The sequence below is a fragment of the Zingiber officinale genome, chromosome 1B, assembly GCF_018446385.1.
Source record: "Zingiber officinale cultivar Zhangliang chromosome 1B, Zo_v1.1, whole genome shotgun sequence".
NCBI lineage: Eukaryota > Viridiplantae > Streptophyta > Magnoliopsida > Zingiberales > Zingiberaceae > Zingiber > Zingiber officinale.
In genome coordinates, this window is record NC_055986.1 from 19,021,517 (window position 1) to 19,038,297 (window position 16,781).

General features: G+C 37.5%; 1 protein-coding gene across 1 annotated transcript; it reads left to right on the forward strand.

The window, feature by feature from the left end:
• The first annotated feature begins 7,820 nt into the window (after window positions 1-7,820).
• LOC122031063 (calcium-dependent protein kinase 20-like) lies at window positions 7,821-9,070 on the forward strand. Its single transcript, XM_042590155.1, has 4 exons — window positions 7,821-7,869; window positions 8,192-8,307; window positions 8,420-8,587; window positions 8,693-9,070. Exons 1-4 carry the CDS (start codon window positions 7,821-7,823, stop codon window positions 9,068-9,070), a joined length of 711 nt encoding a protein of 236 aa, XP_042446089.1.
• Window positions 9,071-16,781: the final 7,711 nt, after the last annotated feature.

Below are 16,781 nucleotides of genomic sequence, written 5' to 3' on the forward strand. Positions count from 1 at the left end.
CAGCCGCAAGATCCCTTACATTATTCATCCCCCCTCCAGTGCAACGATCCTACAAGTTTAAGCCTAATTTAGGCTATTCCTTTTTTTTGTGTTACTTCTCTCTTTTTTCTTGTTAATCCCTCTGCAACTTCATGCTCCAAAATAATATACATATTCTGCTCGGCGTCAGTTGATATCATAGCTCATTAAGATCTAATGGAGGGTCATCATGAACACGGTCATGGTCGGAACATGCAAGTTCCAAATGAGGAAGCCTCGCACCGTGATCGTAGCACCTAAGATGAGATACTTGAAGATCTATAGAGACAAGTCTCGGAGTTAACCCAACGTTTAGTAGTACAAGAACATTATGGTGATTATGACAGGCAGGTTTCGATTGAGGAAGCCCGCACCGAGATTGCAACATTCATTATTGTAAGATTTTTTTTCTTCTTCTTTCAAAGACTCCTGTCTCAATTATGCTAAAATCTGGGAACATTATAGAGACTTCGGATACCCGAGTTTTTTAGTACAAAACAAGCATCAGAGTTTGTTGATTGGATCAACCAAATGGAGCAGATTTTTTACCACGAAGAAGTACCCAATCATATAAAAATAACATTGCTCTCCACCAAACTCAAGGGCCGAGCATCGACGTGGTGGGAGCAATTGAGACAATCACGTAAAAGATGAGGCAAAATTAAGATCACCGATTGGAACAAAATGAAAAAGATGGTGAGATAATTCCTTCCATTTGGTTTCCCACAACCTTTATCTCAATGACTTCACGCGTAGAGGCAAGATGCTAGATCAATCATTGATTATACGGAGGAGTTTGATTTGCATGATCTATGCAAAACTAAGGAAAATATTGAACTAGTATATGCTGATTATGGAGCGGACGAAGTACTTGAAGATGATCCTTTATTCATTCTAGATTCATGTTATGTCCAACAAGGTAATTCTAAACTTCTTATCAAATTATATCAAGCAACTGATTATAGACCATTTGAGCAAGACCTAGAAGGAAAGACTGAAGAGATTTGTGATCTGATATACAATGATGATGGAGTTAACAAGGCGCAACAACTTTTTTTATACTGTGCTGAATTTATTCCAAAAGATTTTCCTCCTAAATTACCACCTATGGAAGATACCCAGCAACAAATTGACCTTATGTTGAGGTCAAATTTGCCTCCGCAACCCGTATATTGTATTAATTCCAAGATGGCTTGACCCCTCTCATATTTAGAGGACAACGACACCTTTAGACTTTTATTTATGCCTAGCTTTAGCCTCTCCTTTTTATAGTTCTATGGCCTCTCCATTTTACAGTTCTATCATGGAGGAGATGGATCCGTGAAACACATTAAAAACTATTCCGATAATCCTATTTTTAAGAGTAAATCTAGTATGGATTCTTCTTCTTATGATAGATGCAAGTGGGACCCTTCAAATAGAACTTCTAGTGACACTAAATTATTCAGACAACTTATTCTTACTGCAAGCTATGAATACACATCAATATCAAGAGTTAACATATTCATATTCAATAATTGGTACTGAGTGTTATGAGTGTGTGAGCTAGGAATTAATTATGTTAAAGAAGCTAGTCACGTGTAATAATTTCAAACATAGGACACATGAGAGAGCTTTGTTCTTAACTAAAAACCATGACTGCTTACCTAACATTAACATGTCTTCAGCTGATACCATCATCATCTATAGTGATAAGAACTCATTGAATGACTTGTGTCCTTCCAAAAGATAATCATGGAGTTATCGAATGATTAGGTACTTGTTCTTCATCTTTATTCATCCTTTACAATAGAAGAAAAGATACTAGTGTTAGCATAACAGTACGCAGCAGACAAGCAGAATCAAACATGGTCTAATCATGTCCTTAGGCATGACCATGTTCCCTATTGTTCCATGGCAAAGGAGCCTTCTCCATACTCTATTGACTGTCGAGAAGCTAATGATGCATTAGAGAAGCTTGGTATTAGCATTGGTCCACCAGTTACACTACCTAGTACGAAGAAGATTACAAATTCAAAGTGAATAGTCTATTGTCTTATGTTTTCCCATAAACATCCAAGAACTTTTATTCTAATATATGTTCGGCATGCACATCCACATTAGGAGCTTATTGGGTTATATCCTAAAGGATTCAGGTTTCAGAGCAAGGAAGTTAGTCACTTTGGTAGAATAACTTTAAACAGTGTGCTTCAAGGAAGGGAAGCTCGACAAAATTCTATGCTTACACTACAGCTAGAAAGTTGGCATCTGTTTGCTGGTTTTGGCCATCTAAAATCGTGCAATTATTGTTACCAACATTGTTGTCATTCTTTGAAAGCAAGATATTGCATAGGGATGATAAACACACACGTGTACAAAGTGATACAACTTTGTATTCAACAAGTAATGCTTCACACCATCTTCTTTAGTTTGATGTTCAAATTAAGGATTTTGTTCAGAATTCTCGACACTTACCACAGGTTCAATGATAGCCACAAGATCCCATATAAGTTCAGAGTCAAGAGGGGTAGGAACTCTATTAATTACTCTAAAAACTACTGCTGAAACTATGAGGATGCAACCAAGGTTAGTAACGTTGTTGATAGATTGGGTTTGAGCAAACAAATAAATGATTAGATTGGAACAGAAGCTCTAATTTATTTGAGAACAACTCTCTTATGCTTCAATCCTTCTGAATAAAGTCCTTTCTATACTTGAGTATTGATCCAGGTATTGAAACAAAGTTGGAGTCACTAACAAGTATGTTGTGTTATTCAGAGATCATTACAGGATCCAGGAGTTGATATTTTGGATTCAAAAATTTCTCTACAAATATTTGTCATGCTCGTGGTACAGTAATGAGGTCCCCTAGCACTTCTATGGTTTTTGGTAAAAAGAGTGTGCTTTGTGCAGTTCAATTTTTCATCGTTGTTTGGAGTCAACTTGAAATTGAATTTGTTTTCAACGATAATATAACTGTGCAGAATATTTTTGATCAGATTATAGTGAAATGGAGGTTTTTATGGTTGGTTGTGTAATCGAAAGTCAATCCTTGGTTTAGAAAAGGGCTCACTTCATTATGTTATCAACGTTCTTAAAGCATAACCTTCTCAGCGTATTCATGGGACTGTTGCCCTCCATTGGCAAAATAAATGGATTGTATCATTTTTTTTTATTAGTATGAAGCACCTAAGTCACTACAACAAAAACCTTCATAGACATCGGTGGAACAACAACAGTTTTAAGCAAAAACCGATGTCTATGAGTATTTTACACCGGTTTTTCCAAAAATCGGTGTCTATGAGCGCAGATTTTCGCTCATAGACATCGGTTTTTTAGCCGATGTCTATGAGCGCCTTTTTTTTATTAATAGACACCGGTTTTAACAGCGATTTTTAAAACCCGATGTTAATGAACCAAAAAAAATAATTTAATTTTTCCACTAGCCAAAATTTACAACACTTCGTTCCCTCCAAACCTAAACCAATATCGCGCCGCTTCTCTCAGCCTAAACCTAAACCTCCTGACCATCTCTCTCAGCCTCATCTTCCCCTTCCCCTTCCTGGATCTCTTCCCCTTCTTGGATCGATGCCCCCTCAATCGGATCAAAACCACCTGCTTCTTCTCCACGCTCGCCGGCACGATCTGGCCGGGCCAGTCCGACGGCTCCGGCCTCACCGGCACCCACGGGGGCTCCGTTGAAGGCTCTTGCTTGCTCAACGACGGCGGCGAGCTCGTGTTGAGGCAAAAGGAAGCAGAGAACAGGGATGCGTCTCCTCCATTTCCTTGTTGCCGCTGAAGCTCGAGAATCGATTCCTCCAACCTTTGAGCAACCTCTGAGCAAGCTCTTCGACGTCACGGTGGATACCGGCGATCCCTGCACCCTCAGCTACACGCCTTCCCCCGAATCTCAAATCAACTCCGTCAAGTGGAACCACACCAGTAAAAACGCTTTCCCGCCTCGTTTTATATCGCAGTGTCTGTTTGCTTCCTCTTTGCTTTGCATTTCTGTTATGCTTGTGTCAGAGGGTTTTGTTTGCTCGATTTTAGCCTCTCTCTTTTTTTCCCGATAGTGTGGGATGCGATACTCTCTGAAGCAAAATTACTAGGAAACTGCGTATCTGCATTTTTTACTTCTCTTGGAAATGTGTTGCCTTGCCTTGGATCTACACTATTCGAATTGTATAAGGGCATGTTTCATCCTTGCCTAGTGCCGTCAGAATTTAATTTTGCCATGACTCATCATTCAAGTTTATTTTGTATCTTGTATAACTTAGTTAATTTTGTTAATCCAGCGGATGGTGGCTGACTTTAACGGTGGAAAAACCTAAAGTACCTAATGTGGGATAACTGTGATATTATATGCACCTCATGTGCATTAGAGTTAATATATAAACCTAAAGTACCTAATGTGGGATTAAACTCCATTACATGACTCAAAATACTCTAATAACTTGAATACTCTTAACTGCTACAAAGCACAGTGGGAAATTCTTAGGTCCGTGCTTTGTGAGAATTATATTGTGATAGAGCTTGTAATTGGAAATCATCTGTCTTTTTCTTCATTCATATTTGCAAATAGCATCTTAAAATCTTCTGTTAAATACTTATTCCAGGTTTTTATGAATGTGTTTGCAGTATGTTCTGTAATCTTTTTGAAAACTATTGGTAATATTTTGGCATAGCTGGTATTGATTTTCTATATACCTCCTTTCCTTTAAAAGCATTAGTTCTTCTTACTATTTCTGAACTTGACTTCTCAATCTTGGGTTACCAAATTTCTCAGTAACCTGATTTACAGGTCTTAGCTAGAGGCATAGAGTGCGACATTGCATTACTTGCAGTTGAGAGTGAAGAATTCTGGAAAGGTGCTGAACCACTTCGTTTTGGTCAATTGCCTTGCCTTCAGGTTGCTGTTGTTCATGAATTGCAAAAATGTTGCTCTTCCTTCATGATAAGCAACTTTTCCATAAGTAATTTGTGTTTCTTTTGATGCATCATTGAACCTGGTATTAGCCCTTCTCCAGTTGTTCATTGAATTGGCTTAATTATTTTTTAATTCCTATAAGCATTTTGCTTCAATGATACAACATATGATTGTTTTTTTTAATCCCTGACTTGCAGGATAATGAAGAGCTGGAAAATTGTAAATAACTGGCCTACACTTCTATATCTGTAATTTTGATGAATTAAGTGTATCAAAATGCCATAATTAGCCTTTTTGTTCATCAAAGCAAACTCCAGTTACCAAGTTTGATAGATTGCTTGTGGTTCTTGTCACATAGTGGTTAGGTATTTATCCAATGTGAAGAAAGTGAGGAAATTTTATGTTCCATTTTGAATCACTGGTAGGTGATGGGCTATTATAATATAATCTATAATGTTCTTTCATAAGGCAACGTACTCCATGTTTCTCCAAGTGAATTTATGCTTTGCCACTTGCAGCATGTTTTCTTTTGAAACAATAAAGATATTGATTATCCACACTTGAATTTTATCAGTGGTAATATGTACTTTTGGTATGCCAAGTCTGTATTTGTTGTCAAATCTTTATGTGATGAAGTGTGATCAAGTAGAAGTTCAGTTGTTGCAACAGTTAACATTTTCTAAGGCTCTCTTTTCTATAGGGTTATTTAATCTAGTTGTTCTTCCATAATTCATCAAACTAACAAGTTATATGATACACAGGATTCAGTAACTGTTGTAGGATATCCACTTGGTGGAGATACAATCTCTGCGACAAAGGGTGTGGTATCACGAATTGAGGTTTGATTTCATGAAATTGTGATCATAAGCTTTTAGTATTTTTTTGGTGAATTTTATATTCTTGTTGAGATTGTTTTATAGATGATAAATTGCTGACTTAAGTGTTATCAATTTTAAGTTGGTTGAAAATTTTAGAACATGGTGTCCAAATAAGCTTTTTAATATTAATCACTTTTTTTTTTGCTTCTGTTTCAGGTTAGTATGCTCATGGATCCTCTGATCTGCTTGGTATTCAGATTGATGCTGCAATAAACCCTGGTTGGTAACTCAACCTAGTTTCCTTGCTAGAAAGATAGCATTTTATTTTTTAGATAGTTGGATGTTATTGCACCACTTTCTCTGGCAAGGTACAGATATATTCTTTTAAAAGCATATTAATGTTGTCAAAGAAACGTACTTGTTTTGCAGGAAACAGTGGTGGTCCTGCCTTCAATGATCGTGGTGAGTGTATTGGTGTGGCATTCCAGGTACTCCTTCTGCTAAATCTGCCTTTTATTTTCCCTACTTTATCTATTCCAAACTTTTCAAAAATCTTTTATAGATTAACTTTGTCCCAGAATAATGTTTAATGGAAATGCATCTGAGTACTGCTTTTGCACCTAAATTAGCATTCTACCTTCTTTCATATCTCACTAGATATTTCATTTAGGTTTTCATATCCGAAGACACTGAAAATATTGGATATGTTATTCCAGCCACTGTGGTTTCTCATTTTCTTGATGATTATGAAAGAAATGGGAAGTATACTGGTAAGTTGACATCGTGAGTCATCAGGAGCCTTCTCTGCATGCAGCTGTGCTGCTTGAACAAGCATCCTATTGCTATTTGCTTTCCATCCCACCAATGTTACGCAAGTATGGTTTTCATCTTGTTTTGTCTGGAAATCGTTACTACATTTCTGATCAGGTACTCGATTGCATGTCAAATTCATCTTCATATTGAAACTTGTCTCAGATATTTAAAGTATGTTCAAAGTTTTATGTGCTAATTGTAAAACATTCATTCTGTAAAATGTAGAGACAACATGCGATTCGAGCTTACAGGAATGCACTCTTCGTTTACATAGAAAATGGTTGGAGTTATATATCTAATCATGTTCACTACAATGTTGGAAGGTTCTCTATGCTTTGTTTGTATATTTGTGAATTTATCTTTGATGCTTTTGACCTTAGCTCCTTCCATTTACTTACATGGTATTCTTTTATTGGAGTTCTTGATTTGGCTATCAAGCATATGCTAGAGGTTTTGGCTTGCAGTCATCTGTCCCTAGCCACACAAAATGTATTCCTTAATGAATTTTCCCATGTTGTCCAGGTACTTCTATAGATTCTTCCTCATGATATTTTTGTTTAGTAGTTCGTAAATCTTAAAATCTTGCTATACCTTGATTCATCAGAGCATGGGAATGAAATTTGAGGTTTACAATCTTCGACTACCTGTTATCAATATGGCCTCACTCAAAGTATTTTATTAAGATTTTCGAACTTACGCATCACCTTCAGATTTAAGTTAGTTGCTTGATTTTCATTGTCTTTGAAGGACTACTGTTATTATATATTTTCCTGGTTTCTTGTCATGGTTATTCCTTATCCTCTATCCTTAATGTACTTTCTTTTGCTTTAGATGCTAGAACAAAACACAAACTAATGCTTTGATTGAGGTTATGAAAATTCATAATTTTTTGTGCTCCAGAGAAAAATTAATTCTTAGCGATGGATTTGGGTTCAATTCCATCAATAAGAAAAATGAAAAACAGTACTAGACATGATTTTGTTTAAAAATTCATGCGGGCTATGAAGAATGCTCCTAAACAAGGAGACAACAACGTTAAACAAACATGTTAACAACATTTAACATCAAAATAGTGTTGTAAATACAGAAATTGATTTTCCTCATTATTATTCTTCTTCTCTGAACTTGGGATAAAAGCTACTGAGGTTCCTACACAATTGGGAGACTTTGCAAAACCAAAGTAACTAATTTATTAGGTTGAAATGATAGATAGATGAGTGATCTCAGTCTTGGCTTTTGAATGCTCCTCATTTTATAATTTATAGATGCTCGAACCAGATCCTAAGAAGAGGTTGACGGCTCAGCAAGTTCTTGGTAACTTTTAGCTCCTCGCTTATTCGTCCTTTGTAAAGAGAGTATTAAGTACTGGTTATGTTAGTTTCTCTGTATGATCGTTCATGCTTTGTAAGAGTAGAGAAACTTATTTCTCATTGAAAATGATGTTTTACTCGTTGAGTCAGTATAACGCATGTTCCATCATTCTATTATGTATGAAGGTGCCAGTCATCAGTTTGAAACTCATCTTCACTGATAGTGCCTTGCTTACATATAGAACATCAACAAGCAGTTATATAGATATCTTTTCTAATCGAACCAATTTAGTTATATAGAATGTACTTAATCTATGAATTCGCAGATCATACATGGCTGCAAAATGCAAGTAAAGCTCCCAATGTTAATCTAGGTGAAACCGTACGAGCAAGACTTCAGCAATTCTCTGGGATGAACAAACTTAAAAAGAAAGCTCTACGGGTAAGTGATCATAGCTCAACACTCTTAAGGCATGCAACTTTTGATTTTGATTATCTATTTGTTGATTAGTGAATTATATTGCATGATAAGTCTACTCTGCTCTTTCTTACAGGTTGTGGCTGAATACCTCTTTGTCGAGGAAGTTGCAGACATAAAGGAAATGTTTGACAAGATGGACATTAATCAAGATGGGAAACTATGCTTTGAGGAGCTGAAACTCGGTTTACATAAGCTCGGTCACCAGATTTCAGATTCAGACATTCAGATATTAATGGAAGCAGTGAGTGCTTAACCGAACATCTCATTGAGCAGGATCGTCTTCGTTGAAAATATCATGATGCCTTACTTAAAACCTCTGTCTCTTATTCGATCTTGTTGATGACAGGCTGATGTCAATGGAAGCGGTACCTTAGAATACGGAGAATTTGTTGCTGTCTCAATCCACTTGCGCAAGATTGGAAACGATGAACACCTGCACAGAGCCTTCTCATACTTCGATCTGAACAAGAGTGGATACATAGAAATTGAAGAACTCAGTGATTCCTTAGCTGACGACTTGGGTCCAAACCGAGAAGAAGTTATTAATGCAATCATCCATGATGTCGACACAGATAAGGTCAGAAATTTAAGTCTTCTGTCCATGAACCATTCATCTGCTTTATACTTTTGTCTGCGGACATCAATAGTTTACGAAAATATGGCTGCATTTGCAATTATAACAACATCAGCTGACAATGGACGTCTTTCATCACAGGATGGTTAATAACTAGTCTTGGCTTGTGAACCACTGAAGATCCTTATTGCAAGCATTGAAGTAAGCATTGATGTGGTTGAGATAAATGATGAATATGTCTCTTTTTAAGCATTCAAATTAATCATCTTGTTACCTGGTGCTCTTACTACTTTTTCAACTATGATTTTTGGTCTTGGTTTACTAATATATTATTTATGTGTTTTTACAGTTTACAAATCTCAAGTACTCCAGAGTTGAAATTGATGAAGTGCGGTTCGAGTGGGCTGAATGCATGCTAGATTACATTTGAAGTGCGGTTCTACCTTGATGTGTTGTAAAAAGAATGTTCTACCTTGATTTTGATATCTATTAGCTAGCTTTTGATGTAAAAAGAATGTTTGGGTATTTTATGGATACTGTTGTAAGAAGATTATTTATATAATTTGTGAATATTTGTGTATTTTATGGATATTGTTGAATGAAGAATATTTGTGTAATTTGTGAATATTTGTGTTTTTTTTTTATTATTGTCGATTTTTCATTGTTTCGGAAATCAAATTTGTGCTGTTAAAAAATATCCATATTACATCGGTTTTCCACCGCTGTAAAACCGGTGTTATTAACTACTATTACATCGATCATTTACCGCTGTCAAAACTGGTGTTATTAACATACAATATTACATCGGTTTTACACCGTTGATGAAACGGTGTCGTTAAGTGATACTACACCGGTTAATAACCGATTCGAAGACCGATGTCGTTAAGCGATACTACACCTGTTTTAACCCGATGTCTAAAATGGCAGACCTTTTACATCGGCTTCATAGACATCGGTCGAAAATGAAATAGACACCGGTGGAAAACCGATGTCTATGAGGGTTTTTGTTGTAGTGAGTCCTTATGTTGTACACTGGATACACTCATCTTAAACTTTAGGATGAGTTCTCTTTAACTTTGGACGACTGATGCAAGAGGGGATCTAAACAAAATAAAGCATGACAATGAGGCCTAACTGAAGCCAACATGTCTTGGTCGTGTGGGCAAACAAGATATGGGTTGAGGGAGATTTGGATCTGCATCTCTTTGGGTTTGCATAATTGGTTATATATTTTTATTAAGTTCTATTAATTTTTTTCCTTAACTGTTGCTAACCTTGTCCTTAACCCTAACTGACCCTTTAAACAAACTTTTTCTGTTTAAGTCCCTTAATCTTAGAGGACTAAGTCTCGTTGGTTAATTTTCTGTTTAGATTTGTTTATTAGTTAATTTGTCTTTAATCTTAGGGGACTAAGTCTCGTTGGTTAATTTTCCGTTTAGATTTTTTTTAGGAGTTTTAAGAGATATATAAACCTATACTTAGATAATATTTAGGATTAATTATTTTGATATTGAATCAATTGGTTTCGCTTAAGCCACGTTACAGCTGCATCTCTTTTTCTTTGCGCTCTTAATTTCATAATAGGTTTAAGCCTGATTTAAACTATTTTTTTTATGTTACTTTTCTCTTTTTTTTTTTTTTATTAATCCCTCTATAATTTTATGCCACGGAATAATATACATGTTTTGCTTTGGCATCAATATCTCTCTTTCGATTGTCAAACATTTCTTCTTTCCAAGTTGGAATTGCAACAATCAACCCACTAAGGTTCAATGGTGTTCAGCTATGAGCCAGTTGGTGTCAATTTTACAAAATAAGCATAATTTTATTTTATTTTATTTTTTCTTTCTTCCTCCTTTCTATTTGCCTTCCACCCAAGCGAACGTAACATGTTTTTTTTCAAGATGTGTCAGATTTATTCCATTCTCAAGTTATCACCCATCCAATTTGCCCCAGCATCAACCAATGAAGAATTTAATTTGTGAGATTCTTCAACATGATACATACCCAACCATCCAACAATATTTGTCTCTCGGCCCATGGTACAACTATAAGGTGCTCAAGTAGCTTCTCAAGTATTCATAGACATCATAGTTTGAATTTAGTTACGACGTACTACAGGATATTTTTTTCTAATAAGATAAAAAATGTAGGACATTTGCTGCTGGATGAGGAACCGCTGGCACTTTCGGATTTGCATGGTGGTTGATCTGTGAAGTTGACACCGAGTAATTAGAGAAGTAGGAGGAAACACAAGGAACTACTCAACACTCACCACTCTAGGAATCCACCAAAAGAGTTTAGAGCAAGATAAACAGAAGATAATAACTTCTAAACAAGCTTAAGAGCTCAAGATAATTCTTATTTTTCCAATTGTCCTCACAAGCTTTCAAAAGAGGCCATTATATAGACAAGTCTTGGAACAACCCTCCAAGTGAGTCAAAAGAAATAAATAAGCTTGCATGATCTCAATACCTAGAAAATAGGAACTTAATAATTATAAAGATAGTTAAATACTAAGATTATGTGGATATCTAGATGCAATTTGATGAGACGGATAACCACAGTTTCTAAGAAAGAGGTGATTCCTCGAATTCTGTCACAGTCTGCCCCACTTCATTAAATCAGCCATAACTCTTTATAGACATAATATTTTTGAGATCTGTAAATTTTGTTAGAAACTAGACTTCTTAGGCTTCCCAACGATATATGGCATGCATCACAATTCATTCCCAATGAAAGCAGTTTAATGATTAAAGTTGGTCAACTTTTCCAGCGCCATTCTCCCCTGGTTGGAGAAGATTCGACCTCGAATCTGGAACATGTTCATCATCTATGTATGGTGAAAGGTCAGCAACATTGAACGTGGCTGAGACATCATAGTTTCCAGGTAACTCCACCTTGTAAGCATTATCACCAATCTTCTTCAAAATCCGAAAAGGACCATCAGCTCTAGGCTGCAATTTCCCATATCGACCTCGAGGAAAACGCTCCTTTCTCAAGTGAATCCAAACCAAGTCTCCTTCTTTGAAAACAGAACGCTTTCTATGCTTGTTCGCCTCCCTTTGATACTTCTCATTGTGCTTGATAATTTCTTGATGAACTTTCTCGTGCAATTGCTTGATATATTTAGCATGATCTTCTCCTTCCCCGCTGATATGATGAGTAAGAGGGATTGGAGCTAAATCTATTGGAGTGATGGGCTTCTTACCGTAGACAACCTCGAACGGACTCAGCCCCGTAGTTTGACTTGGTGATCGATTATAAGCAAACTCTGCTTGAGCCAAAACCTCATCCCATTGGCGATAATTCTTTCCAATCAAACTTCTCAAAAGGTTTCCCAAGCTCCGATTCACAACCTCGGTTTGTCCATCAGTTTGTGGATGGTGAGAAGAACTAAATTGAAGTTTAGTTCCAAGTTTCTTCCAAAGCGTTCGCCAAAAATGACTCATGAATTTTGAATCTCGATCAGAGGTTATGGTCTTTGGGATGCCATGAAGTCTCACAATCTCTTTGAAATAAAGATCAGCCACATGAGTGGCATCCATCGTTTTGATGCAAGGAATGAAGTGCGCCATTTTTGAAAACCGATCAACGACCACCATAATCGAATCTTTGTTCCTTTGCGTGCGAGGCAGCCCAACAACAAAGTCCATACTCACATCCTCCCATGGACATAATGGTACTGGCAAAGGAGTGTACAAACCTGTATTTTGCCCATGACTTTTAGCAATATGACACACTCTACACCTCTCCACATACTTCTTGACATTTCGATCCATGCGTGGCCAATAGAAATTCTCTTGTATGAGTGCAAGAGTCTTTTCTCTTCCAAAGTGTCCCGCAAGACCTCCACTATGTGCTTCATCAACAATCGTTAGTCTTAATGAACAATCCGGAATACATAATAATGTACCTTTGAAGAGATAACCATCATCAATCAAGAAAAACTTGAATGGGGCTTTTGAAGATTCCTCCCAAATTTTGCCAAAGTATGAGTCATCCTTGTAGAGATCTTTTATTACCTCGAATCCAAGCACTTGCAATTGCAAAGTAGACAACAAAGAATGTCGTCGACTAAGAGCATCCGCCACTCGATTTAGCATGCCAGACTTGTGTTTGATTACAAAGTTGAATGCTTGCAGAAACTCGACCCATTTGCCATGCCGTGGGTTTAACTTTTGTTGTGAATTCAAGTGCTTCAAAGCTTCATGATCCGAGAAGAGAACAAATTCCTTGTGTAGGAGATAATGTTGCCAATGATCCAACGTGCGAACAATGGCAAAGAACTCCTTGTCGTATGTTGAATAATTGCGCCGAGAATTATTCATCATCTCACTAAAGAAAGCGATGGGTCTGCCTTCTTGGCTAAGAACTCCTCCGATTCCCACATTGGAAGCATCGCAATCCACTTCGAACACTTTTCCGAAATCTGGAAGTTGCAAAATTGGAGCCTCCGTGACTTTTTTTTTTAGAAGCTCAAAACTTTTTAATGCTTCCTCCGTCCACTTGAAGCCGCCACCTTTCAAACATTCAGTTATGGGAGCGATGAGGGTGCTGAAATTTTTGATAAACCTGCGATAAAATGAAGCCAAGCCATGAAAACTCCGAATATCATGAATCGTCTTAGGAATTGGCCAATTTAGAATAGCTGCAATCTTGTCCCGATCCATCTTGATGCCCTCGGAAGAAATATTGTAGCCCAAAAAGATGAGGCTGTTGGTGAAGAAGTGACATTTCTTCAAATTGGCATACAACTTCTGTTCTCTTAGCACTCCAAAAACTTGTCGAAGATGACTTAAGTGCTCTTCTGGGCTGGAGCTGTACACAAGAATATCGTCAAAATAGACAACAACAAACTTCCCAATGAATTGTTTAAACATGTGGTTCATGAGCCGCATAAAGGTAGAGGGTGCGTTAGAAAGTCCAAATGGCATAACCAACCACTCATAAAGACCATCTCTTGTCTTAAAAGCGGTTTTCCACTCATCTCCAGGCCGCATTCGAATCTGATGATAGCCACTCCGTAAATCAATCTTAGAACCAATTTTGAAGCCATGAAGTTGATCAAGAAGGTCATCAAGGCGAGGAATAGGAAAACGGTATTTGATCGTGATTTTATTTACCGCTCTACTATCAACACACATACGCCACGAACCATTTTTTTTTGGCACAAGAAGTGCTGGAACGGCACAAGGACTTTTACTTTCTTGCACAAGACCTCTTGCCAACAAGTCTTCAACCTGTCGTTTCAACTCTTCATGTTCCTTAGGATTCATTCTATAAGCAGCTTTATTTGGGATCGACGCACCAGGGATTAGATCAATACAATGTTGAATGTTTCGCATGGGAGGAAGGCCCGGAGGAATTTCTTCAGGTACGACATCAGTAAATTCTTGCAAAAGAGGCTGCACTTGCAGCGGAATGATATTACCCTCCACATTTTCTTCCAAAACCACCAAGGCAAATGCCGTCAAGGATTCATTCATTGCATCCTCAAGTTGCGATTGAGAGAGCATATTATTTCCTTCTTCCTTAGATGGCTTAACAATGTCCTTCATTCTTGATGGCCCCAAAATTATTTTCTCGCCGTCTTTTACGAAAACATAGGTGTTTTTGAATCCATCATGTTGTGTTTTCCTGTCAAACTGCCAAGGTCTTCCAAGAAGCAAATGACAAACATCCATAGGAATAACATCACACCAAACCTCGTCTTTGTACTTGTCTCCAATAGAAAATTGCACAAGGCATCGTTTATTTACCTTTACTTCATTACCTTTCTGAAGCCATGATAGCTTGTAAGGTCGAGGATGATCTTTGGTTTTTAATTGCAGCTTCTCTACCATAGTTGTAGCCACAACATTTTCGCAACTTCCTCCATCGACAATAATGTCACATACCTTGCCATTTGACGTGCATCGGGTGTGGAAGATATTATTACGAAGCCATGAATCATCTGGAACATAGGTGGTGTTGAGACTACGCCATATCACCAAAGCTTCCCCATGATCTTCATAAGTGATATCTTCCTCCTCGTCAAATTCATCATAAATGGGTGCTGTCTCCTCATTCTCCTCACCATACACTTCCTCAATGAAAGTAATGGTTCTTCGATTTGGACAATCGGCAGCAAAATGTCCGAACCCTTTGCACTTGAAACAGGTTTTTTGATTAGTCGGACCACTGGATTTCACAAAACCAGCACCATCATCCTTACTTGCGACATATTTCTGTTTTACGTCTTTGGCTGCCGGAGTGTTCTTGGAAGCAGAAGCACTTCCTCGATTAGAAGCACCACCACCCGACGAGAAACGTCCCCCAAAACGACTTGATTCTTTCTGTTGTTTTTCAACCTTGAGAGCCAACTGGCATACATCATTATATGTCCAATATGGCTGCAATTGGACCACATTCCCAATCTCATACCTCAGCCCTCCAAGAAAACGAGCAATGATTTGTTCTTCTGGCTCTAAAACATCGCACCGCATCATGAGATTTTCAAATTCAGCCACATAGTCTTCCACGGACAGATCCTTCTGCTTGAAGTTGTGATATTTAAGAAAAGTATCTTGCCGATAATTATCCGGCAAAAATTTCCTCCTTAACTCCTTCTTCATTTTGTCCCACGTTCTGATCTTTTGCTTGCCATCTCGCATACGTTGCTTCTTAAGGTGTTCCCACCAAATGGATGCATATTTTTTTAACTTGATAGCCACCAGCTTCACCTTGCTATCTTCTTGAACATCTTTGAACTCAAAGACTCTCTCAACAGAATTGAGCCAATCAATGAATTCATTGGGATTATTTCTTCCTTCAAAATCTGGAATATCAACTTTAAAATCAAAAGACTTGTTGCGGACATTGTCTCTTCGGAATTGTGGACCACGAGAAGCACGGTCACGTGAGTCATCATCATGAAATGGATTGAAATCCACATCATTATTTGTAGAACCACCATCTGAATCATGACCATCAACATCATATTCACGATGTTTGCCACGCGCAAGGCGTTGCTCGAGTTGTTGCACTTGTCTCCTTAAATCTTCTAACTCGATATCACGAAGGTTCCTTTGACGAGCTTGAGGATCCTCATCGTTTGGTCCCTTTCTTCTACGACCAGCCATTGCCGCCCAAAGCTCTGATACCAATTTGACACCGAGTAATTAGAGAAGTAGGAGGAAACACAAGGAACTACTCAACACTCACCACTCTAGGAATCCACCAAAAGAGTTTAGAGCAAGATAAACAGAAGATAATAACTTCTAAACAAGCTTAAGAGCTCAAGATAATTCTTATTTTTCCAATTGTCCTCACAAGCTTTCAAAAGAGGCCATTATATAGACAAGTCTTGGAACAACCCTCCAAGTGAGTCAAAAGAAATAAATAAGCTTGCATGATCTCAATACCTAGAAAATAGGAACTTAATAATTATAAAGATAGTTAAATACTAAGATTATGTGGATATCTAGATGCAATTTGATGAGACGGATAACCACAGTTTCTAAGAAAGAGGTGATTCCTCGAATTCTGTCACAGTCTGCCCCACTTCACTAAATCAGCCATAACTCTTTATAGACATAATATTTTTGAGATCTGTAAATTTTGTTAGAAACTAGACTTCTTAGGCTTCCCAACGATATATGGCATGCATCACAATTCATTCCCAATGAAAGCAGTTTAATGATTAAAGTTGGTAAACTTTTCCAGCGCCAGAAGTCATGTTGTCCACCTCCATGACTAATCGCACCAAAGGCCCAATAACTAGATTATAAAAAAAAAAATATTTACCCCCAAAGCAAAAGCCTTACAACCTCCCAACTGCCACATAGCTAATACCTGATCAGTGTTCAATTTTGAGACT